The sequence below is a fragment of the Colossoma macropomum genome, unplaced genomic scaffold (assembly GCF_904425465.1).
Source record: "Colossoma macropomum unplaced genomic scaffold, Colossoma_macropomum, whole genome shotgun sequence".
Lineage (NCBI taxonomy): Eukaryota > Metazoa > Chordata > Actinopteri > Characiformes > Serrasalmidae > Colossoma > Colossoma macropomum.
The window spans coordinates 9,380,232-9,407,055 of NW_023494804.1; the positions used below are offsets into that span (position 1 = coordinate 9,380,232).

Here is a 26,824-nt window from a genome sequence, read left to right on the forward strand (position 1 = left end):
CTTTCTCTCATCCTCTTTTATCTTATCCTGCATGGCCAGGCCCTGGTCTGGAACGCGCTTCCCCGCGGCGCAAGTTGAAAGCATTCTTATCGCTGCCCTGTCATCAGGGTTTATTTAATAACTATCACAATAAAGTCAACAACAGGCCCTGGCTAAGGGGCCCCCACAGGCCCCCTCCCTCACTGGCTTGATGAATTGGACCCATCAGGCAGGCCAGCTGCCCCGGAGGTTCACAGTCTGCCCCTGCAGTGGCTCAGGCATGGACTGAAGGAAGCAGACAGGAAGGGGGGAGGCGCATTTGCAATGGCATGCCAGAGCACACACTGGGCTGATAGAGTTCGGGTAAGTATCAGCACAGAGGATACCCAGAGCAGGAGCCAAGCTTATAGCCAGCAAGACTGGGCACAATGTGGACATACTCGTGACATATTGAGCCTCTGAACAGGCCTATCTATCGTCCAAAGCACTTCTCACCCATTCTTAATTTGAGAGCTCATGCCTTACTCACTGGTTATTTGTGATCCTTTAAAGTGGCAATTAATGATCCGCACAGCTGTGAAATATATTACCAGTTAGAACACTTTAATTCCAGCAGCTTTATCTATAGTGCTCCACTAGTTAGGTGGAGGAAGTTGGATGGGATGTTAAAGAATGTGTTGGATAACCACAACATTTTTAGCCTGTGCTCATCAACGCTTGAGATCATTCCTCACTCTTATCTTCTCTCCTTGAGGAGATAGAAGTCATAATCACTCCTCTCCCACCGCTGATGTGAGCTGGCTAATGCGTAACGACCCTAGAAACTGGCAATAAGCAGTGAAAAATAGATTAGAGGCATAAATTGAGATTTGTCCAAACGAGCCTCTTGATTTCTCGATAATTGCTGGCCAAAGCATATAAACCTAGCCTTATTAGAACAGAAGAATTCAGAGGCATTTCATAAAAGCTCCATGGCCGCTAGCTGACCTTGATGCCTACAGCTCTTTCCTACTGCGACCAAGCTCAGGACATATGCGATCTACACCTCTGCCAGTTCCCATTCCTGCCCACAAAGCATTCGCTCGGCATGAACATGCCCTGCATAAACTGGCAAACTACGATTATATCGTGTTGGGCAAAATGAGATACTGAGAATACCAGGGGAAGAAAAGGAAAGGCGAGATATTGAAAAGAGTACAAGAAAGGGGAAGAGAGTGATTTAAAGAATCTCAAGTAAGCACTTTTTCCACATTCTTTTTTCCCTCTGCTTCCCTTTTCTCTCCTGTCCTTTTTTCCATCTCCATTTTAAAGATGATGAATGGCACAGCAGTGGGAGGCTATTAATCAGTGCAGTGTTGTTGAAGGGGTCCTGATAGGGGCTGCACAGTGCCCCAGTGTTACAGTGGAGACTATCCCACACTGTCTATACATTACATATGCCTGGAATAACCTCTGCAGAGAGCAGATCTACCAAAAACACATGGATTAAGGAAACAATAAGGCATTATGAAGGTAGGAGCAGAGTGCAGCTTGGAGCCAGAGTGCTAAAGAAGATAACCATAAATCCACAAAATCACAGCTTAAGAAAGGGGTCAAACAACAGTGACTTAAGGACTCCTGGACTATACTCCCAAGAGGCTCCTTGGAGAGAATATATGCTACAAAAGGAAGGCACCACAAATTAATAACCTTTTCTCTTTCTTTCTCATTTGCATGGGACCACCATATCCATATGATTAGCATAAATAAGCTATGTTCAATTTATTCCAGAAAGTAAACTTTGGCAAAACTTTCTGTGAGTAAGTGAAAGATTTACTATAGCAGAAAACCAGCAAACATTTACTCAAGATGAAACAGGCCGGTAAAAAAAAAGATCCCCGAGCAGCGGCGAGAGACGCCAGCTGAGATCACAGACGTTGAATATTTCCCTTACTGGTCAGTTCATTTGGAGCTGATCAAAGCTGCCTTGCCCCAGAGGTACTGGGTGGTAAACAGGTCGGATTATCAAAGCAGACCCCTCCATTCAGAGGGACTTGAATATAAGACCACAACCACAGGGGCCAAAAGTGCCGCAACAGCTGGAGAGGGTTCAGACCTGATCAGCTTCAAATGGCGCCCTTGATTTTCTCACACAGAGCTCACTGAGTTGGAGATGGTCTGGCAAAGGAGCTTTCATGTGTTTGTGCCCACTGCAGATGCACACAGAAAAAAACAACCAACAAAAACACCTTGGTTGAGGCTATGTGCATATTTTTATGGTGATATAATAGAAAGAAAAATAAAATGATATAAAAGTTATATAAAAAAGGAAAAGATTTTACTCTCACTGGTCCCTTGTGGGGTTTGGGTGGCCCTGGATAGCTTGCATGAACGGCAGTATTGTTACACTGGGTATTCAGGGTATGTATTTCATGCCACGTTAGAACAATGGCATGAATAAATATATGAGCTCCCCAGAGTCATAAGGCCCCTCTCACAGCAGGTAGATATATGATGCAGTGCAGCGGGCTGACTTTGCAGACAATGGGGTGATCTCTGACACTCAATGCTCAGGGCAACCGCAAAACTCCTCCCCTACACCCCTTCTCAGCTCATTCTCACTTTGACGGACGGACGGGGGGGTTTCAGAGCTTGCAGGAGCCACGGTGGGCTCTGTTTTTTGTTTCCTCTTTCGCAGACTGAGGCCTGTTCAATCATTTAGAGTGGCTGTTCCAGGAGGTGACCACTCTTCTCATGTTTCCCATGCAGATGAGGGTGAGGAGTTCAGCCAAAGGGAAGGAAACCTGGAAGAGGTTAACTACTTACTGTTACTAATCGCTCTTTGCCTTTTTTTAAGCAAGTCGTGTGCTTATATTTTTAATGAGTTGCATGACAAAGGGGGAAAAATGTCTCCACAATATCCATCGCAGTGGTGGAGTCTAAAGTGCTATTAAAAGACTGGTTATTTAGAGTTGGAAGTTCCCTTTGCCTGAACTTCACCGAGGAGGCTGCGAGAGCACTCTAAAGGTGCAATCAGAGGGAGAAATTAGTAGGTTTGAGGCTCCTGTAGTTATATTTTCCTCTTTGACTTTTAGCAGATTAGCAGCTTCAGAAGTACAAAGTGCTTCTTTTCTCACCTCAAGAGTGTTTTTCAAAGCTGTTCAGTGGTAAGAGAAACCAGTAAAAGCACAAAAATCAGCTCTGATTAAGTTCAAGAATCCACCACACACTCCCAGCTATGGTGCTGTGGGTTAGAAATTTCAGTGTTGGCCTGCCCTTGACAAGGCTATCACAAAAGTTACTCAGAGCCAATCATTCTCCTCCTGAGGCAACAGTCCCCAATGAGGGACATTCCAACCCCAAAGCTATATGGCTCTTGCCAACACCCTCAAATGTCCTTCTCCCCAGGACAACTACCACCTTGGTTTGGCATTAACGGACTCCTGAAAGAAGCTATAATCTGTCTGAATCTGCTCTTCCTCAAGCTGTCCTTAAAAGTTTCTTAAAAACCGTCTTTGCAGCCAGTTGCAGAGGAAGGCGAGCAAACGAGCAACAGAACTGGAGCTTTGTCAACTATAATCAATCAACACATGCTATACAGAGTTGCTGGAGACATCATGCACTGGCTAGGTAAGACAGAAGAGGCAATGGTGGGGCAAAGAAAAGTCAAGTCAGTGAAAACTAATTGAGTTAATTCTCCAATGAAGGATTCCTCTGAACCTTTCAGAGCAGTAGTTTATTTTATTGCAGTCCTCTTATTCCAGTGTTTTTAGGTCAGGATCATTTACCCTGGCTTTCATCATAAGTCTGCATCAACTTACTGTGGCTCTGTTCAGTTTACCTATATTGTGACTGATGATGAGAAAAATGTTTTGATTACACATCAAAGAAAACTAATAAGGCTGTATCTCATTCCATGCATCTCATTCATAAGAAAAAGTATGTTGTCCTTACAAAAACCTGCATTCACAACACAAACTTCGCTGAACACAAATACCACCAGGTCAAGTAGGGATCTGTTTGTGTGAGTGACTGCAACTGTGAGCTACAATAATCATGCCATCCCTGTGGACAGGCTGTGCGAAAGAGACCTAGCGTAGCGGATTAACCTACCCAGAGTATGAACTCCAATAGTGTCAGAGCAAGTAAACGTTAGCGCGCTAGGCACAGCCCCAATGCAGCCAGATAGGTAAATGGCTGGTGCTAATTAAGGCTGACGGCCCAGTGGAGTGTGGAGCAGGGGAAGACTACAGGGTCATGCAGAGGTGCAGAAACACACATTACCAAAAGCGTACACAGATACACGCCCACATGGCCTCTGCTCAAAGCATCAATAATGCTTATTTTGTGGTCTGTGGCCATGCACTATGGTAGAGCTTAAGCAAAGCCAACGAACCTTATCTGCTGAGAAACCGAGAAAAAAAAGAGCAAAACACACTACAAGCTTGGTAAAGCTTCTGAAAAGATAAAGCACAGAGCGGTGGGAGTAGTAGGAAGAGAGCCTAATAAATCTGACTCAGTGTGGTTTGCTGTGTATTCCATGTGATGACACTGACACACTAAATGCTATCTCTACTACTGTGCTCCTTTTATGAGTGGACTCTCAAGCGTTAGCCATTTGTCTCATTTGTTTCCAGCTACGTTGTTTAAATACTCCATGAGTCTTCCCACAATTATTTTATGACATAGTGGGTTTCTTGGGACCTTTACAGTTGACAGACTCTAGAGGCACCAGATTGCCTAGTGTTGTTTTTTCCATTTTTACTTCTTGCGTTTGGTTACACCCACAAGAGCTGTTTGCTCTTTTTTGGAAAGACAAGAATTCAAGGGCTTAGAGTCAGCTCGCTGGGGTCAGATAACTCCATGAGAGACAGTTGCCCTGTTGTGTCATCTCTCTTTCTCTGTAGCAGCAAGAAAGGGGCACTAGATAAGAAAGAAAAGTTCAACAAGAACTCTCTCTAATTCCTTCCTCTCTCTCTCTCTCTTTTTCTTCCATTCTTTCTCCCCCTGCGAGTTATTCAGTTGCAGAGGCGCTCTCTCTCTACTCTCTACTTCTCTCTGCATCCTTCCAATGTCTAGGCCCTTTCAAACAAGCAGCAGTGGAGGACAGTGTAGAAAAATAAATATTGGGGGGAAAAGGGTTTTCAGCAAGTTAATTAGAAGTGAGCGAGGGCTGTGAAAGGCCACATTGTTTATGTTGAGGGCAGTCCGCATCAAAGGCCTGATTCAGGGCTGTGTGTGAGGCACGCTCTGTACACCTAGGAGCCTGCTGGGCTGGCCAGACTGTGGCGCTCATAAGCACTCAGCCTTTAAGATGCCCTCATGGGTGTTTGCTGTTTTTCTTCAAAGCGATGAAACAATATTTGGAAGGGAAAAACAAACAGGGGAGAGAGGTAATGGGGCAGAGGGGAGCAGAGGCCACTGGACATTTAAGGCTGATGAAGGGCCCTCTTGTTTCGGTCTTTTTACAGAAGTAGGAGTGGAAGGTGGTAGAGATAACCTGACCTTTGGTTTTATGCAGCCAGTTACCCTCCTAACCTGAATTCTTCCTCAACTGGGCAGTGTCAGTGCATGAGAGAGTTGTGTATGCAATGCACTACAGATACAAGCACACAATAACACACTAAGCTTCTGAGTCAGATGTATAGCGGAAATGACATCAAGAGCATCTTGACCTGGAGCTGGTAAACAGACCTTGATTGCAGAGTGACTTTTGTGGTGGCGTATAGTATGTCAGCCTCCCCAGAGTGGACTGTGGGCAGAGTCATATGTAATGGAAACCAGGCAAATGATACAAACAACAGAAAACACAGTGCAGGGCTGGAGCTTAATGTTTTTAAGAGATGCATGTCTCTGGGTACCAAGAGAACAGGACTGTTTATTCTCCTCGTTTAGAGGGCTACATTTCTGTAGGCTGAGCAATGGAAGACAACAACTATGTGAAGGAACCACAGGCTTTTTGTTGCTCTGCTACGTGGCACATTAAATCTCACTATACCTCACACAGTGAAAACCAATTCCTGCTTGGAAGGCTCGTACCTGGGGCCCAATTATGTTATACACAAGACAAAAGCAGCCATTGTGGAGAATTCAAAGCTCTCCGGCAACCAGTCTCTTACTTATTCTCTTTTCTTCTTTTGCTTGTAGATAGAAAGTAGAAGATAAATACTCGTGCTATTATTAAAAAAACAAATCCACAGCAGCAAGTCCGCTAACCTCATTCAGATAGACAGACACACATACATACACACACACACACACGCCACTCAGACTTTCTCAGCTAGCAAATCAAAGCATACAGACACTGAAGCCAGGATGTGACAGTAGAATATAAAAAAGGCAAACTCAAAAGCAAACATGCTGACTAACATATCTCTCAGACTGTGCAATCAAGGAATGATGGTGATGAAGTTTCCTCATTCCTCCCATCCTACTGGAACAAAGCCTTGAATGTATTCAGTCTTTAAAATGTGTGTCTTTTTGTTTCCTTTTTTTGGTAATGTGTTACCTACTATGTGGCTATATGACTGAGGAAGAAAGATGTTGGCTAAACAGAGAATGTACTGTTTCTTTAATGCCTTTCTAAAAACTTGGTTGTGGTTCTACGGTATACATTACTAAAAGAAAAGCTGTCAAAGAAGGAAATTTTTACACCTACACCTAACACTTAGGTTCTGCACTAGCTTTCCAGGAAAAGTTCGACTTGGCACTAAGGTTTTGTAAGTAATAATTTAAATAAGTGGGAAAAGTGGCATTTTTCATTTAGGGATGTCATAAAAAACACAGAGGAAGGACAGGGATATCAGAGCCTACAGGTTTCTGATATTAAATCTACTTTTTTTTATTTTTGTAACAATCTGCAAGGAACCAAAAGCATTAAGTGGTTGCCTACAGATCCCCACAATCCCATCAAAAGAACTTAAGTAGGCTAATAACGATCGCTTTAATTTAAAATGACATGATGGCCAGTCTTCTGCACAGGCTCTGTACAAAATAAGTCACAAGCAGCAGCGTCACCATGACAGGATGAGATTTAACGAATGGTAATGTGCTTAATTAGGCGCCCACGTGATCTGTCTTGGAGATGTCTGAACCCCACCAAACGGTGGCGGATTGGCAAGGGCCTTTGAATGGGATTACTCAGGGCTAATGACACCCGAGCACTTCAGTGAAAACAAACACCGCTTTGAAGGCAAAGGAAGCTGAGAGAGTGGACAGGGAGGTGAATTCCAGCAGCTCAGAGGCGCAGAGGCGGGGGCAGTGGGTTCCTGGCTACAGTTCCTGTACCTGACAGAGAGGACACTGCTACCAACAGCACGAACAGGAGGATTAAAATCTCTCTGGGCAGATCTCTCCTATAGATTCTTCTCGTTTCTCCCACTGAGGGATTATCTGTCAGAGCCTGGATGAATCACCTAACCATTTGCCTCTCTCTCCCACTTCCACTTCCTTTAATATATATATATATATATATATATATATATATATATATATATATATATATATATTTGTCTTTGGCTACTGGGACTGCCTTCTTGGATTGTGTGCTTGTATCCAGGTTAGATCAGTTCATCATTAACCCAAAGCCTTCTAGAGGTGAGTAATGGGAAACAGACAAGGACAATGACAAAACGACATTCTGTCTGGGCGAGTGAGACGACTGACCACCCCTACACTTCCGTGATGCCTCCTCACAAGCATATCTGATCACCCCCCCTCCAAATCCCTGACAAATCCGCCCCCAGGGAGGTTCCCAGACACAGATACCCCTGTCTGTTGTAATTGATCATGGAACGTCAGCTGGCAGGTAGGCCAACAGTGCACTCTGGGACCTTGGAAAAAAAAGACTGGGAAGATAATGATTTAAGTGACTTTATGGAGGTCAGGGGGGCAGGCACAGAGGTCGCAGGGGAGTTTGCATGAGGTGGGGGGTGCGCTTGTTTAGTTTGTTTTGTCAGGGCCACACTGTCGCGCCCTCTTGCCTCTCCTTCTGTTTCAAAACAACTAAGTTGATTCTTCAATGGGCACCATACTAAAATAAACGAGTATTCCACCTCACATATACACATATACGCAGCCTCTACTCTATGCCTTTGTTCTCCAAGTCCCTCCATTCTCTATCAGTACTGACAGAGATATTCTGCTACCCTGGAACTTTGCTTCGGCCCATCATTATAAATCAGCCAGTTAGGAGTTATAAAATTTTAAAGAGCTGCTCTTTGAATTCACACTGAGGTCTCCATTAGAGAGGCCAGAACAGATGACTACTAGAATAGCAACAGAAGCATCCTCCATTGTAATCTACCCTAGCTTTTCCAGTCTAACACTTTGTTGTTGGATAAACTACATACTGTCATCATTAGCAGAATAAAACCCAGAAGTCAGGGAAAAACAATTTTCATTTTTGAGAAACTATATCCCCAAATTGCCAGGCAGTCTGGCAAAAGCAGAGAAATTTAACATGTAACCAGATTCCTGCTCCAGACCCATTTTTTCAACTTGTCTCCTTGCAAAATGCAGAGGGAGCACGATGAAAGCAGAGCCCAGCAATCTAGTAATTATAGCGAGAAGCCACTTACCCCCTAGCCAGCCACTGTGAGTTCCGAGAAACCCCATTAAACACAATATTCTCCACCAAATCCACCTCCACAAGCAGGCACAGGGAATATGGCAATGTCACCAAAGAAGAGGTACAAACAAATATTTTATGTACTATATGTGTTCTAATTTTATTTAAACTGTTGTGCGTCTGTGAAGGTACATTAAATTTCAGAACCCTTTTCGAAGTAAATTGAGTCTGCCTTTCATAAGCACCCACCTCTTATCAAGGAGAGAGAATATGAGCCGCAGACAGGGGAGAGCTTATAAACCTGGTGTGGTCTCTAGAATATTCTTGGCTGGTGGAATGAAGATAAATAGCTGGAGCATGAGGGGCTGGAGAAAAATGAAGGCAGAAAGGAAGAAGAAGGAGAAAAAGGCAGAGAGAGACTAACATCGAGACAGAAGAAAAGCAGGCCACACTGTTGGGCGTGGATCACCAAAGCAATGAAAAATGGCAGTGAATGGAGAGATCCTGATTAGTGGAAAGCATCCCAGAAAGATCTACCAGCCGTATAACACAACTCCCCCTCACAAAAAATGCTTTTCACTGCAGTCTTTGGCTTTGAGGGGTGCTTTCGTCCTTCGTTCCATCCTTCCGTCAGTCTCCTAATCTGGGCCTTGGGGCCTACGGAGGCTGCGATTAACAACAGCCAGGACAGTGTAAGTCCCTAATAGTTACAGCCTCGGAGTGCTGTAACGCAATTATAGGAGCTGTGGAGAAACAGCTAATGTGCATGCAACTAGCTGGGCGATATGGATCAGGTATTGAGTCGGGCTGTTTTCAATTCACTTTCCAGCACACAAACAGGGAGCATTAGTTAGATTAGATGTGGAGAGGAGGGGAGGAAAAGGGAGGAGGGTGAGGCCCCTGCAGAGGGCAAGTGGATTTGTTTAGCATGGCCTGTCAATTACCATCCAAAACCTTTTGCTGAATGGTTATTTATCTTTAGCAAGTGAAAGAGAGAAATAAGACAAGACAAAACAAACCCTAGATGAGATTAATAAAGGGAAAAGTCTATTGACTGGCGCTATTCACATGCAGGGCCATGCCACAGTACGACTGTAGGGGAGGCTTTGGGTTATGACCATGTAGAATGATGTATATGGCCATGTAGGCTTCATTCCTCCTCCCTCCTCATCCATCCTCATTCATTCACCCTCCTTGTTTAATGTATGCTGATCTGAGAAGAAAAGTGGGCCTTTCAGGCAAAATTTACCCTAGGCAAATCTAAGCCCAGTCTTGGTTACAATAAGATGTGTGAAGCAGCAAAAAACTATATTAAGTGTGATATAGTTTGGGAATTACCAGTTACAGCCCCAGAAAACATACATCTATGACGTGAAGATGTTTTAGATTCTGGAGCCAAGTAAAAGATATGCTGCATATCTGCAAATGATGATGCCAGAATCTGCATATGGCCTACATTCCCTTTTGTTTCTGCAACATAAAAAACTAACTTGGTCTGCTGGATGCAGATAAAAGATGAAATAAAGTCTGCAATAGCAAACAATTACTGCATGGAAGGGAAGCTTTGAATAACTGGCCATGCTGTGTGTCCTTGTGCCTGTGCAAATCAATTACCAACATTTTACTACAAAGCTGAAAACACTCACCTCTAGGGAGGCAAGCGCTGGCTGAGAACTGCAGTGTATGGCACTAGTTAGCGAATCATTATCAGCCTCATCTCAAACATATCTCAGAGAGAAACTAGAACAGCAATTTTACCCCCACAAGTGGCTTGAGCAGAGCTCTTTCTCCAGTGAATAAGCGGGGAAAAAACGAGGCTACTGTTTTCAAGCAAAAGCCAGGCCATCAACCCACATGCACATAAACATAACATGATGGGAGAGAAATTCAAGTAAAGGACACGGCACAAGCACAACAGTATTCTGTTACAAAGTCTGCAGCACAAATCGTTATCATGGTTTGCAGATTACTGAACCCAATGGATTTTTCGTAATGCAGAGACCACCATGCAACAAAGAGCAGGGAACTGTGCCAAGCTGCCAGGTCTTTTACAGATATTATTTCAGAAAATCTACAGAAAAAAACTCCCTTAAAGTCCATGTAGCTTGACTAACATCTCGGTGAACCTTCCAGAAAGATAAAAGGTAAGAAAGAAGGTGACAGAAAGGGAAGGTGAGGGGAGGAGGGGATGAGATGTGACAGTGCTTCAGGAATAAGATTGGATAAATGGGCTTAGTGACAGTGAGGTGCTAGTCCCTCTGCCTTGATGCATCAGCCCAGAACCTCTTTTGATTTATTGTCTCCTACTGGTTCAACGGTGGCACTAGTTGCAGTTTTGACTTCACAGGCAAACATCCTACATGATTAGCCATGACTTTCTGAGAGTATTTTTTCAAGAGTCACTACAATTTAACACTCTCAAGGCCCGACAGCCTCTGTGCCAAATTCTTGAAATAACATTCTGCATTTTGTCAAGTGCCTCTTAAAGCAAACAGAAGAAAAGGAAAAATAAGAAAGTCTGGGGCTAAAATGTAAATACATGTGCCAATATTTCATGTGCCCATGCCTCCAAAGTTCAATCAATGTGGAAACAACTGCCAGAATGAAAAATCACAGCAAGAACTGCAACAGTCAGTCCCTTGTACGGTGTTCTTCTAAAAAGCAGCACAAAAGAGATCAGATTTCCATACAAAATCATTTGCACATGACAAGGGGTGAGAAAGGAAATCTTACATGTGCCATGGGTGAATACAAGCGCTCATATGCCGTCTAAGCCCACTGTTCTCAACGTTGTTTTGCCTATTTACCAGACTTAGGGGGTCTTTGCCGCAAAACAAAGCAGAGCACAAAGTGGCCCAGAATAGCAGTGGTTAATGTGTTTGAATCTCTCCTTTCTTGCAGGGATTATGGGCATAAGGGAATGCATGCGCTATCGCTATCTCTCTTCCTCTCCGTTTCCCTCTCTTCCTGAAGCCTAAACTGCTGCTTTTGTTGGCAAGGCAGGACTGAAGCAAGGCTGCACAATAAAACCTTTTCCTCGCAATAACACCAATAAAACACAAAAATGTAACTGGTAAAGAGTAGGACTTTCATGGTCTTATTGAAAGAACAAACAAGCAAAGATTTACTCGTGTGCTTTCTCACAAATGAGAGGCGTAAGAGTGGTGTGTAGGGCCAAATTTATGTGCGTGGCTACCGAAGGCAAGCATTCAGGGGTTGTAATTCAAATCTGACAACTCCTTGAAACAGCAGGCCCTACCACAGTTTAAGCTCATGAATGGAGTGCACGGCTGTTCTCTATGCACCCAGGCCTGATCGGATGGCAGCCAAAACCTTGCAGGGTTGCTGGCTGCCCCCCTGCCTGGAGTCTATACATTTTATATGCCATAAGTGAATCATTTGTTTTCCGTGAGAGAATGTTAGGGGGAATGCTTAATGCCCTGCATAATGGTATATCAGTTTCTAACACTGAGCAGACTTTGTGTATTCAACTAAAGGCGATCAGGTTTATGACCCCTGACTGAAGAAGAGAGGCTGCTGGCTGCATTTCTTAGGCAGATGGAAAAAAAAAGTTACAGTCAATTTTAAAGGCGCACTATATGATCCTGGAGAAGGACTGTTAATATTTGAATTCAACAGCAAAACAGATACGCCCCTCCCTCCAGTGCTTCTTCAGAAGCGCCGTCCTCAAAATTTGGAAGTGCTTTGCCAAGGTGAACGACATCGGACTAGCAAATTTGTTTTTTAGGTCTTCATGGCAATAAAACCCTTCGCAAACGTTGTATGGACAATTACTATGATATAACATTAAAGCAAACAACGACACGGCAAGTAACATAACTAACATTAGCTAGGCTGCGGGTTAGCAAACTGTCGCTACAATTGCTGCTACAAAGCTAACCAGTTGCTATCACAAACATTAGCAAACAGGACAAAAGAATACTTATCTATTGGTTCTGTAAAACAGCAAAAATATGTTAATGTTGCCCACCTCTCAAGCAGACCCAGGGCAACCTCCTTGTCCCTTCCATGCTGTTCAACTCTCTCGATGAAGCTGAAGAAGAAGCAGTTTCTTCTTTGTCAGCTTCTTGTTCAAATTTTCCCGTGCCAACTTAAATCGTGCGGCAGTTACATTCAGGTACCTCAGGTGTAGAATGGAACCGCTGCACGATTTAAGGTGGAACAGGAAAATGCAGATAGGAAGCCAACTTCAGCCCTGTCAACTTTGAGAAAGACTCAGTGGAAGAATGTTTCGAAAGACTAGTCAACTTTGAGGAATATTAAAGTCCAGTATTTGAAAGGTGGCTTTCACCTGAACGTTTCCTACTGCACTCCCCAACACTGTTAATAAAGATAAAGGTGCAGTGCAGGTATATTTTTCATTCATCAAGGTACAAACAATGTAAGTGTACCCTCAAAGGTACAACAGTGATTTTAAGGTCCAACTGTGTACCTTAAATAAGTTATTCCAGGTGAAAAGTTTGTATTTGTACCTTTTCATAACTTTTTTTTTCGTTTTAAAGCAGAACAATAACATAAAAAGCCTGGAGACGAGACGGGGTGTATGGAGTCAATACACCTTAGAAGATATCATTTCAGTGGATTATGGTACAATTATGTTCCCTGACTAAAGGTACTGAGATGTACCTTTGAGGGCACCACCCCAGTGACAGTTTAGTACCTTTTTTTCGGAGAGCGTATCTTGCATACACAATGGTGTGTGGGTTGTCACTGTTTCGTCTGGGGAAGACAAAACAAAACATGGGGAGGGCCAACGTTTTCACAGGGCAGGATTAAGACGCACGTGCAGCCGGACTGGGTTACAACACAAACAGAGGTGGTGTGACATTATTCACTGCTCAGGACGCCATTACTCCACAACATCTTTACATAGAAAATAGTTGCTGGCTGTTACATTAACGTTTAAAATATTGTGTGAAGAACCTTTAAATGGAAAGCCTAACATGTTGAAGGAGCATACCCCACCAACTAAGAATCCAAGCACTTTTGCACTTTAGGGAGGCAGAGACCATTACACAAGCAATTGCATATGGTTGCTTCAGTCCCTATTCTCAGTGATTTCGACTGCTGTCAATAAAAAGGGTCTTTCCTAACTGTCCCCGTCCAGCCACAGACTGCTGACTCTTAACTTTATACAGTGTTCACCACATCCATTAGGTTCCTATCACTTTAGGACAGGATTTATTATTTATCCACCTCTTCTTCTATGTTAGGAGATCTTCCGCAGGACTGCTGAACTACTGTTGTATAGTGTGGGATCTGCTCTCCATATCCACCCAGTGAGAGTCTAGATGTGCAGTCCCTGCCTTCTCATTTTCTTGCTGCTACCAATTTTCTTTAGTGCAGTTCGAAATGGCCAGCCGTAATCACAGGACAGGGACAGATCCAACCTGTGTTTTCCTGTCCGGGCAAATATAATATTACCTTCTGCGGCAGCGAAGGTCAGAATTAAGAGCAGTTCAGGGCAGGATTCAGCCGTTCGGCCCAGTCGCTGTAAACTGGCCTCGTTATGGCTGCTCGTGATTAACGGTGGTTAACTCTCTCAATGAACACCTTGTGCTGGCTTAGCTGTCATTTGCACTCCATCTCAAAGCTCCCCTGTTCCTTTATGAGGACCATACGATTACAGGATTGCAGTGATAAGCACGTCTCTCTGCGTACGGCTATGGCAGGTCATGCAGAAAGCCTTCATTAGGGTGACTTACTACTGTACAATCGTCGGCCGAGCGCCTGTAAAATTAGCCCCAGTGAGCATGGCCCAGTTAAGCACTCCCAGCTCTTCAGGCCCTGGAGACCAAGCCTGAAGATGTGGCTGCAATCAAATGTGCTGAGTTCAGGCTTGCCTAACATACTACAAACATCACATGCAGGAAAATCAAACACACAAAATACTGACAAAGCAAAGCTAATGCCTGGTTTTGTAAAGGAATGCTAGAAATCATACTGGGATAAATATACATGGAAGAAAGTATGGGATTCTTACAGAAGCATAAAAGCAAATTCCGTGTGAAGGTGGAAAAACAAGCACACAGCTCTCTAGGCTCTCATTTAGACCTTTGATTTAGGGAGGCTGTGACATCAGAAATAAGATGTAGGGACAACATGAAAAAACATGAAACAAGAATAAATGAATTGCTGTGCCTGTAAATTTCAATCCGACTCTTTTGCTCATAGTATTCTTGACATGTTTTTTTGCAATCTGTGTGCACCCCTGCTCAAATGGGAGCCCTGCACAGAATTGATCGCACAATATGTAGCTCTAATTTAGCACCTCATTTAACAGGCAGAAAATACAACATTAAACATTGACATTGTGACAGACATTCACTGGAGCCTTCCCCTAATGGTCTACACAGTTTAAAAGGATGTTTCAACAGTCTTGGAGAAAACACTGGGGAAAGAAATCTGGGAGGAATTATAAAAAAGACTGCTTCCCTCAAGACGAATGATGGTATTCATGCATTTTTACGTGGCTGGATTTTCTATTGACCAGACCATATATTCAGTTTCAAACTCAACCCAAACACGTAGAGTTAGAGGTCTTAACAGTGAAGAGGAGCCCTTTATCTCCATCTAACTGAGGAGTGAGACAGAGCAGGGGCCAGACACATAGAATCTATGGAACAGACAGGAAGCCTCCAACCTGAGAATGACGATCCGCAGAGAAGCCCTGGCAGATCTTCACCCAGTCCCCCTGACAAACACACATGCCTCACGGGAGGCCTGTTTGACATTAAGGCCAGTCTACTCATTTACCTTGCTCCAAAACTTAACCGAGCATTTCCCCTGCATGGCTTCGACATTCCCCATAAAGCACCTGCTGATGGTAATAAGAGACCTAAAGTTCTGTGCATTATACTGCGTACAATCAGTCCAAATGGGCGGCCTCCCCCTAAGGCAGGGTTGCTCTAATTACCCAACAGAGACTGGGCTATTGCACCCCCCCAACTTGCTTTTCTAATGCACTGAGTTTAGGGTCTAGTCAGCAGGGGCACTGACATTGTCCTCTTATCATCACAAACCTGTATGGTGCCCTTAATGGAAAGCAGAGCTTGGTGAAAAAAACCTCAAAGTGGTGCGCAAATGTATGTTCTTTATTTAAGCCCCATAAAAACAGGAAGGCACAAACATTTATCTGTGCTATGCTTTCATCCTCTGTCGGCCTGGCTGAGGAATAACAGAGACGGGAGATGCTGATAAACTGGAGATAGGAAATGGAAACACACAGGTTTTGGCCGTTCTTGAGTTTCCAACCAGGCCATGATTGCTTGGCCCCTGCCTCCCTGGAAGGTGAACAACACTACACATCATTACGGAGATCTTTTTCTGTGCCTACATTAGTATGCAACATGAAACCAAACAATGGGGTTCAATTCGGCCGGCAACCAAGTGTAATTCATTGGCAAAAAAAACACTAATTGATAGAAAGAGCTGCTGTGCAAGCTTGGTGGCTATACTTTGTTCAAAATTTCTGAATAAAGATACCAATCTAAAGTAGTCTGATAGCCTATCATAGCTGCTGGCCTTGTAATCAGACGACTGGTTTGGATGTCTGCTTAAGGGCTTGTAATGTGTTCATGCATAAAGTGAGGTTGGGACAGTTCAGGTATGTGGACAGGAGAACAAATTGAATGTAACATCACTTTGAGCCACTCTGTGATGGCATCCCTGCAGACACCATCGAAGAGAGGACCCCACTCCCACTGTCAATGTACTGTGTAGCAGGAGTGCCATCAGAGAATGAGGAAGGGGTGTATAAAAAGAATTGCTTCTGATGCCACTTTTGGTGGCACTTCAGGCTTTTTATAGCAGCAGTGCATGAATACAGTATGTGGCATGCAGTGTATTCTTAAACTCTCCACTCTAGCTGCTCTTTTTAATCCACGAGAAAATATAAATGGAAGGATACTGTCAGCTACAAAACTTTTATTACAGGGTCATGTTTAATTGTCATTAGTGGATGAACTCATTCACCATCTTTGCTTCATTTCACATATATGTTTCAAGCCAAAGGTCACAGTTACTCTGTTAACATGACTAGAATTATATATAGAGCATGAGTAGCCACATGTTGCAAGGTCCTACTATAAGTGCTTCACTTAATTTATGAAAGCATGATCGCTTTTGGTCAACCATAACTGCAGGAATAAAATATGTCAGCTTAGCATTTTATTAGCTACCAAGGCTCACAGTTTCCTTGCAATTTTACTTTATAGGCAAGGTGCACAATAATGCACATCATTTCTCCACCATGTCTACAAATATGACCCTGCCAACTCATAACGGGAACTTGTGTGACCTCCGTTTAGAAATTCAGTCCAGCAGTCAGCTAGTTAGCTATAGGTTACCAATATAACGTTAGTGCTGTGAAGCGTTCAAATATCAGACATGATATGTTCATAATCTAACGTTACCTGTCATAAGACGAAAGCCTGAGTTCTCGAACACCTTCTTAGATCACTAAAATCACCATTAGACTGCTTGTTTTCCATTTGTACAGCTTGTTCACTTTTTACTCACCATTAAGAGACCAGCAGAGAAGGGCAAAATGAACTATTTTCCTGTGGGGGAGGCTCAAAAGTGAGGACCGACTGCCAGTGTCACCACTGGTGCTGGCATTTTCCATGGTATATATTTACTTTTAAATCAAAACTTTTAACAATTAAAATCATGTCAGGGGCTTTAATCATCTTATGTATACATGTGACATGCACAAATTTAGTTTGCAACAACTCTGCAACCTCCTCTGGACTCTGTGTTTGTCTGTCTATCTATTTATGTATCTATCTATTTGTGGTTGTACAGTGGGTTGAGTCACTGGGAGAAAATGCCAAATAAAAGACAAGAGTGTGTTCTTCAAATTACAAAAGAGGAGCAATGTCATTCTCATCTCCATACTGACCCAAAAAAGGCCTCTTAACTGGTAATAACGCTCATCTCTCTTTCTATTTCCTGATAACAATTACCCTCTCCATGCAGAGTAAAGGCCATGAATTACATTTCTCAGATCCACGCCTATAATTGGGTACAGAGGATCCACACAAAGAAGAAGATCCTCTGTGAATGAAAAACAAAGAGCCCCTAGCTGTTCAGGTTTGGATTTCACAGGAAAAGCCAATCAGGACTATCACATTAAAGGAAAAGAATAACATGTCTTCACCGCCACAACACAGGTGTGACACAGAGAACTGTTTCAAATGTAGTACTCTTCACCATTCTGAGCTGCACACACACACACACACACACATACATACACACTTCAGACTGAACGTGAATGCAACTGGAAGGGTCATTACAGAGAGAGGTATTGACACCGTTGACAGACAGGTCAGTCACTTCCACACTGGAATGCTTGTGAAGTGCTGGTACTTGTGCCGGCCTCCACTAATGGACTGCTAATAGAACTGAAGGCTTGCACTTTGATGCTTCCCCTGTAGTTTTGGAGGTGACAGTATGTGATTAATCGCACTCAGTCCCTCACCTTACTCTGTTTTTTTTTTCCACAAACACCAGAGAAGGAACAGACTGTCACTGCTTAGCCTGGGTAACCTGGTTGCACAGCTGGATGAGGCTACTTTTGCCACAAACAATGCAGTTTGCCCACCGCAATACATCTCGTCCATGTCCCGAGTGCTGTGTGACGTCAAGGGGAAGAGCTGCAGTCTCAGCAAGCTACTTTTCACAGTAATTATAACAGAAAAATCTCCTCAGCGTGGGGGAAGGCCAGTAAACAGCAGGCCATGCTGACACCCACAAGGCATAAAGTAGGAGACAAGGCTCCAGAATTTCTGATGACACACCGCTTGGCCTGACCTTTACTTCCACCTACATGTAAGTGCACGGATGTACTGTGCCTCACTCCAAAGCCTCCCCACCACGCCGACCCCATGCCCACCCCCTTCCCCCCACCAAATAAAAAATGGCCTTTAAAGTGCCCTACATCATGTCATCCTAAGGGAATTACCTACACATTACAGCGCTAGGTCATTCCATGGTAGTCTTCTCCATGCACAATGCCGTCTTTGTGCTCTCAGAACGTACTTGGAGAATGAGCGTGATGGCTGTAACCTTAGCAGTGCCCCTGAGACTCCACTGTTCAGCAATGAGGGAAGTGGTTAGAGTAATGATGATAGTAATAACATTCTCGCTTACTCTGCCGTCTTACACTTAGCGGGTAGACTGTGCGTTATACTATAAATGCGCCTGTGTCAGTTTGCCTTTTTTTGAACATCTCTGCTCTTAAGTAGTTTGAATAATGAAAATACTTTCATTAAAACGAGCCTCTGTAAACAAAGCTCAAAGGGCAAATAATAAAGTGAGAGAGAAAAAGGAGGGCCATGGAAAAAGTGAACTCATGCTATGACCAACTCGGCAGGCTCTGCGGGTTAGCTTTGGTTTGGCTTTTTCGCAGTTATTATGCGCTAGAAAGACAAACAAGGAGGCCTTGTCTGCTTATGACGAGTGTGGAACTCTACATGTGGAGCTCACTGCTTCCCCTGATGCTCCCTAAAGGCTTTATGGGAGCATTCAACGAAGACTGCACGGAACAAAAGAAACAATCCTACCTGGCCAAAAGCCACAGCCTACAGGAGAACAACAGAAAAAAAGGGAAAAAATATGTAGAAGAATGGCTTACGCACATTTGGCATCTTCGGCTTTCATCCACGTAGGATCTGCATATTCAAACAGACAGCCGGCCTACTTCAGCCCAAAATCCACACACCCATCTGGGTGCCAGAGGAACGGCAGGGCAGGATCCTGTCCGCGCTCCGTTAAGGGTTCTCCGGGTTACACTCCATGCTCTTCACTCCCTCTAACTCCCTCTTGACTTGCACGCCACTGTCACCACTTATTCAGATGCAGACATTTAGAGACACTTCTGGCTGAGATGTCAGTTATTTTGCTATACCCTAGATGGTACAGCCTCTCTCTGTTTGCTCTCCAGTCCTCTCTCTCTCTCTCTAAAGCAAGGCAAAACCAAGGTGCTAAGAGAACACTGAGACAAGCTGGGATTCAACACTTCAATTTCTGATCCACTCTAAGCTGGATTCTGCACACTTGATTAAAACAAGTGTATCATGAGTGGAAAATTAGAGGGGTGATAGAAAAGGCTAAGGAGCAGGGGAAAAAAGAAAGGGTGCAGCAAGGAGAAGAATCCACAGCATATAATAGCAGTGACTGCTCAAGAACAGCAACTCTCGAATAACTAAATTGGAAGGTACTTTAGCTGTGAAGTGATCCCCAAGTGATTTTGGAATGTGTACACCTCACCAGTATCTAAAAAAAAACGTGAGGCCCATTAATTAGACACAAACAATGTTCTCTCTCAATATCGACTTCTTAATGGACATGGTGCGACCTGGTTCGTGTTCCCTTTGTAGTCAATGCCACTGGCCTCGGAGGGGTTCTGGAATGGGGGGATTATGTCATCCTGCTGTGCCCTTCAGAAACTGGAGCTGGGTAGCTTTCCTCCTTTTCCATGTTACTCATTAACTATGCAGGACTGTGGAGTGGGGCTTCGCCTTACTGGATAAGGTTGCCACCAACCTACGCCCGCATGGAATATCCATATCCCGTTAATGTTTTTGGTCTTAGGCTGATGCTGTTAGGAACAGACTGGACAAAAATAAACACTAATTTCAGATGCCTTTGTTGGCCTAAGGGGGGACAGAGTAAATTCAACAGTACAAAAGGGGCATTGTGCAATTCCCTGCTTACTGTCCTGGATTTGATATAATTGCATTTTTTTAGCAATCTCCATAACTACAAGATCAGCAGAAGCTGGCCACCTGCACAGGGCAAGAATGCACACCAGAACTGTCTCATCACCCCACTGTGGGAGAATTTAAGCCTATGTCAAACACTGCTAGGGATGAGATTTAGCAAACTGGCTTTTAATGGGGGAGAGGGTCTTTACGCTGTCCCTGTGTGTCAAGAAGATGACTGAAACTGTTTACCGAGATAACAATCAGCTCCATCCCTTAAACCAGAGGCCCCCACGGCCTCTCCTTTAAATGGCATGAAGCAGAGCTGCATCAACGTTTTGTGCCTTAACGCGACATCTGGAACATACCATGCACAGAAACCCGATACTTTAGAGATCATTAGACATAAGCTGGAACATGTAAAAGTTATGGGAAAATGAATCGTACGCACTGGTGAACAAGCGAGGCTCTCACAAATATGGTTCAAGAAAAATATCAACCATTACAAAAATACACACAGCAAGATTTTCATCCTGAATTATTGATGGGAACAGGTAGGAGAAAGCCAGGGAATGGCCTAAAACTTAGATTTCTGATCATTTTAGACTCGTCTTAATAAAATATACATTAACTCCCTTTCAAAGCAAGCACAAACACGAAGCACTGCAGTTTTAGAAGGTGTATCGGGGGTCCTACTGTCCTGCGCCCTCCTATGTAATCATCTAAAGAAAAGAAACATTTGGTAGTAGGTTGTTAAAGGATCGTATAATGCTAGTTAGTTAGTTGAAGGGCTCCAGTCTGGGGTCTGAAATCATCATTTTTTCCCACCAGACATGCTTCCAGGATCAACAATACTGGCTGTATAATCGTTCCACTGCATGCAGCAGACGCCAGCACGCCTGCCAGCGAAGCCTCAAGTGCGAACCTGCATCTAAAACACACCAGCGCCGCGATTCCTTCATGAACGTCTTCGCATGTGTGTTAATCACGTTGTACTCATTTTCGGTCTGGCCTTGATACGCATCGCAGCCTGTACTACTACAGCAATGACTCGGGCTAATGAGCGCGGCTTCAGGTTGATGTTTAAGGCATCAAAGGTTAAACCGAGGCGACTAAAGCCTTCACCATCACCACATTTCACTGTTATGTGGAAAAGAGAAAAGAAAATGAACTATATAACACCATCTAATTACTCTGCTGCAGTCCGCGCTGGGTAAGCGCTTCGGCGCCGGTTCAGCTCCGTTCAGCGCCGCGGACCTTTCCGCTGCGAGCCGCCGGAGCTCTTCAAAAACTTTTAGCATGAATATTAAAACCTCAAAGACTAAAGTTAAACCAAAAGCGGTCACGCAAAGACACTGGAGGCTAGGCTACGGTGGCGTTTTTTTTTTTTTTTTTTTGCTTTAACACAGAACAATAGCAATCATTCGCACCACTGCGTTCATTTGCATAACACAAAATAATAATAATAATTACAATAATAATAACTATATACATATATATATATATATATATATATGTAAAGGAAGTAAAATGACCAATTACTTTGTCCAATACACCCACCAGATTAATACAATGTGTCATTTAACAATAAGCATGTAACATGACTAACAAGGCTAAACGCACTCTACCGCCTTAGTTTGTGCTGCTAAGTTTCGGCACTTTAGCCAAGAAATATTAAAAAATAAAAAAATACAAAGACCTCAGAATCAACCGACTTTTTACGCCGGTGGTATAATCTCCCTCAGTTTTCTTTTTTCAGCGGCCTAAGTGATGCACTTCGGCTTTTTCAGACAGATTTGTGCAGTAAAAATATTTATTTTTGAACTGAAAATGTAGTTTCGTCCAAAACCACACACTACTACTACTACACTACTACTACACTACACTACTGCGCTAGTGAATGGACTTCTGTTGGTGGTGTACTCGGTCTTTGCTAGTAGGCTACGCGGCTTTGGACGCAGCCCGTAATGTTATTATTCAGGCGATATTAGCCTAGTTTAGCGTGACCGTCTGAAGTTCAGTGTCACTGTGAGCTCCAAGTTCCCCACTGGACAGAGATTTATTTGTGATATATTAAACTATGAAGTGTCTAAACTTTTTTCCACTCGGGCTCCTGGCAGCTTATCTCCGCACCTCAGGCTGTCACTCGTTAGGAGTCTATTAGCGCTGGGAGGTCAGCAAACTGCTGCTTACCTTGAGCTCCACCGATGTGGACGAAGACGGCGAACACAAAAACGGACGCGGTGCTCATCTGCAGTAAGAATCCAGTCCCTCCTCTGTGCCTTCTTTTCGCAGTCTTTTCACTTTTCCCCATCGATACGGACGAAAAGTCGAGGGAAATCCGCCGAGGAGACGGTTTCACACGGTCGCTTTCGGCGAAGCCCAAACTTGGGGACACGGCGAGGTAAAAAAAAAAAGCAAAGCTGCCTAAAAAACAGAAAGCTTCAATCCAAAATGTCTCGTTAAAAAAATCACCTCAGCGGAGCCACGCGCCGCCGCCTCCTTCAAACAGCGTGTAAAAATCCTCCTCAGTGCAGAGACGCCGTTCAGACGACTTATTTTTTAATTATATGCGTGTAAATCTGCAGAAATGTCACCCGTCCAGCTTTAGGGTCATGTTCAGTCAGTGTCTCTGTCGTTCTGCTGAAGTTCGTCCTCTCCGGCTGTTTAACGGCTCTTTTAACGGCTGTTTCTTCACTCGCTACGAACGTGGAACGTCTCGCGCGCGTCTCGCGTTCTGATGGAGAGCTTCGAAGCGCAGTGTTCAGAGGTGGCGGCTATTTTTTTAACACACCCGTTCTCGGACAAGCCCCGCCCCCGGCGCGCTGGGATTGGCCAGTGCGGTCTCGCCTCCTGCGCTGCGATTTGCTAACAGTTCCCACACACAACGAATCCAACGAAACTACTAGCCAATCCTAGCGCTGGAGGCGGAGTAGCTACCGAAGTACAGGTGGGTAAAAAAAACACATCGCTCGGCAGTGCCATGCTCCTTTCACCAATCCAAATACAAACGACTGGCTGTAAAACCAGGTACGGATTAACGGATTGCACCTTTACCTGATCAAATGTATTGATTAGCGGTGATACTTAAGGACGACAGTCAGTCACTTTTAACTTTTATGATTGGCTTCACTGCAGTGTACGTTTGGTGGTGTTTGCGAATCATGGTGGTTTTTTGTGCATCTACCATCTTAATTATTGCAAACGGATTTGTAATAGGAGCAGATATGCTTGCAGGCCAGGCATACAGAAAAACAGTGTCTGTTTGCTGTAATTTTAACCCTCCTATCGTGTTCCGGTTCAAAATAGACCCTTTTCAGGTTTCAATGTCTCTAAAATGGTTTATTTTTTCATAAAACTTCGTCTTGATGACTTCGTCAACAGTGATGATATGAATATGTAAAAATTAACCAATTTGATGTTTTTATCAAACATTAACATTAACGTTACTGTAGTTCAGAATGGCAATCAAGAATGCTAATCAGAGAGTTTATTACAGCATGTAATATAATCAGATTGATTGACCCCAGGGCCCCCAAGGTCTTCTGCAAAAACAAATAAAACTCTTCTGGTTTCATTTGTAACATAAGGGTCAATTTAGACCCCTAACATAAAAGTTAGTAATTTATTCATAATGTGATGTCATCAACACAAATTAAATATTTGTGAAGTACATACATGCTAGAGGGAGATAATCCAGTAGAATATATGGCTCCTACATCCAAAATAGCAATTTGAACCCATAAAATACTCTAAATTGTTTGTTTTCTAATGAAAAATTGCCTTTTTTAAGGTAAATAAACTAATTATAATTAGTAAACTACAATAAAATAGGTTAATGTCTAAGTTGTTGGACAAATAGGCAAGTAGGGTCAAACGAAAGTGTAGAGTAATGTGTTTTAGGACTGTTTTGTGATGGTTTAGTCATACAGGGTCAAGACTGACCTACAAACATCAATGATGAAACGGACATAATAAATGTGTTTTAAGGGTTAAATGGGGTTTTAAGGGTTTAATAACAGCATTTATGTATTTATGACTACAGATACTGTTTTGGATGTTCTTCAAAAAATTGTCCACTTACACCTCAGGTAGTCAATCAGCCAAGACATGTTTGGTGTTCAAATTTTGCTTCGGTTTAGCGCCCAAGCTATGGGGCTAACACTGCTAACACTGGAAGTCAATAAGCACCCAAATCTTTTCTGTAAATACATACAAGTAACTTCTCTCAACCAGCTCAGGCCACATCCAGGTCTTCATTAAGGTCACACAGACTTGTCAATGGCTGTTTACATGCAAAGATTTTTGCAGATCCGATTGAATACATTCCAATTATAGATTAAGACAGGTGTTTATGTGCTCACTCTGCTGAACAATCTGATGGAAAATTTCTGTTTACATGCACACTACAAGTAATCCAATCCAAAATTATGCGCATGCGTAGAGCACCATGAGCAGGAGTGAGATGAGCAGCAGTGTGTTACCTGAGTTTTCAGTTGGCACACTTGTATTTTAAATTACGTTAAAATCACGGCAGACTCAGGAAAACGTACTTCACACGTGCTTATTAAAGAAGGGCGAGAGGGATACGTCTGTTCTGAGACACATAAGCTGGACGTCCGTCCCACCACTGTCTTTTAAAGATCAAAGCATAAACTTCGTCTCCTCTGCAGAACAGTTTCTGCTCCTGCCATGTTGAACGTTATAAACTTTCGCTATGATGTGACGCACATGATCAGAACATACTTAAACTTTCCGATTGGGAATGTAATCAGATACAGCTGTTTACACGGATATTATTCTTCAATTTAAAGGAATATTTACAGGATTACCAGCCTTGTTCAATCAGATAGAAACTGTATTACAAACAACCTCAATCGGACTAGACTGTTCCGATTACGGTGTTTACCTGGATGTTTTCTATTCTGATTGAGCTATTAGTCGGATTATTAACAGATTATCAGGCTGCATGTAAACATGGCTAATGTGGAATAGCTACAGCTGAACACTGGAGATAGCTATTTTAGACTACAGGTGTGTGTTAGCATTGTTAGCCTCATTGCGCTAGTGCTATACTAAAGAAGCAAAATTTGTACACCAAACGTCTTGGCAGGTCAACTACATTTGGGATGAGTGGAAAATTGTTTAAGATCTGTCAGCAAATCTTCCTTTTAAAAGGATTTCATAGTGACTGATGACTAAGGATTTGCTTATATACTACATAATATATGGAGAAATGTGTATTACTATTATATGTGTGGTGTTTTTTTGTCATTGTTGTCCTTTTTCTGAAGTTAAAACACTCCTACTCAGATCAGAAATATGTACATATTGTACCTTTTATATTTATGGGTATACATTTCTTGCTTTTTGACTTCTGCCATGTTTTCAAGTGCTGCAGTTCAAGTGTTGAGCAAATATACTGTACCTTATTTATAATGAATAGTTTTCTTGTCACAATTTCTCTAATTTTCAATAACTGCAACCATATTAAGTTCATCAAAGGCTGTGTGGAAACGGCTTTCTTCTCGTTAATGTTTCACCCTTGAGTCTGATCTATAGCACTGAGCAGACTGGGGAAAACAAGCCTCTCAGGAATCCAATCGCTGAATCCCTTTTTCCCCCTTTAAGTACATTTGCTCTCCTTATCGTTGCTCTCCTGATATTCATTTAGTTTGCTAATTGCTGAAAAAAAGATCTCCATTGACGAGACAGAATCGATAATTATGACAGGAAGAGAGCCACAAGCCAAGATAACTGAAGTGAGTGTGCAGATTTTGCTCCATGGGGCCCGGGCTCTGATGCCTGAACCTGTGATAAGAGGTAAGTGTGTCTAGCGATATGCCCTCATCAATCTTCCCTATCTTTGGGTGCATGTTACATTTATACGGCTGCATTTGTAGCAACACATAACCAAACATTCCATTTCCATCTGCTTCTGGTTAAACAGTCACATTTTAGTCTAATCTATACGTTAAAGCTCCCAGAACTGCTAAAACAATCAGGCCAGCTGTTGGTATTGCCTTAGAAGAGGTCTTCCACCATGTACAAAGCGAAAGATCACTTATTACAATGTTGTAAGTAGAAGATGCATCTAAAGTCTTGATAATAAACAGTTTTAAAAGTCCACTTATAACATTATTATTTTTTACATAACCATTTTCAAACCTCTCTTTATCTCTTAGAATTAAACAGGCTGTTTTTCTTACTGCGCCTTTAGGACTAATATATGTAAATGATCTCTGTTTTGATTTGCTGCCTTGTATTGTGTTTCATTCAGAAAGAAGTTCGGACTGAATCACTCTTTATAACTTCACCGTCAATACGCGGAGCTAAACTGCTGTAGGATGTATAGGCAGAGCTGGTTTATTAAAGGCTGGCCACTTCCTATTTCTCCTGTTATATCAAAAACAGGACTGCAATACGCCAGAGGGAGACCACAAGCGAGTCCTCAATAAATGGGAGTAAATGGAGCCAAACGACTAAAAATAAAGATAAAAAAGTTAAAATAGTTTCTAATCACTTGCACAGAACTTTCCTTTAATTTTAGAACTAAACCGCAAAGAAAACT

General features: G+C 43.0%; 1 protein-coding gene across 2 annotated transcripts in view; it reads right to left on the reverse strand.

Annotated features, from left to right (window-relative positions):
* The window catches only part of unc5c (unc-5 netrin receptor C), a 162,359-nt gene extending 139,369 nt beyond the window's left edge, over positions 1–22,990 (reverse strand). For both annotated transcript variants that reach the window (XM_036594770.1, XM_036594769.1), the window contains exon 1: positions 22,447–22,990. In XM_036594770.1, coding sequence (XP_036450663.1) covers positions 22,447–22,567 — 121 coding nt within the window. In that variant the 5' untranslated portion in view covers positions 22,568–22,990. The remainder of the gene's footprint in view (positions 1–22,446) is intronic.
* Between the last annotated feature and the right edge of the window lie 3,834 nt (positions 22,991–26,824).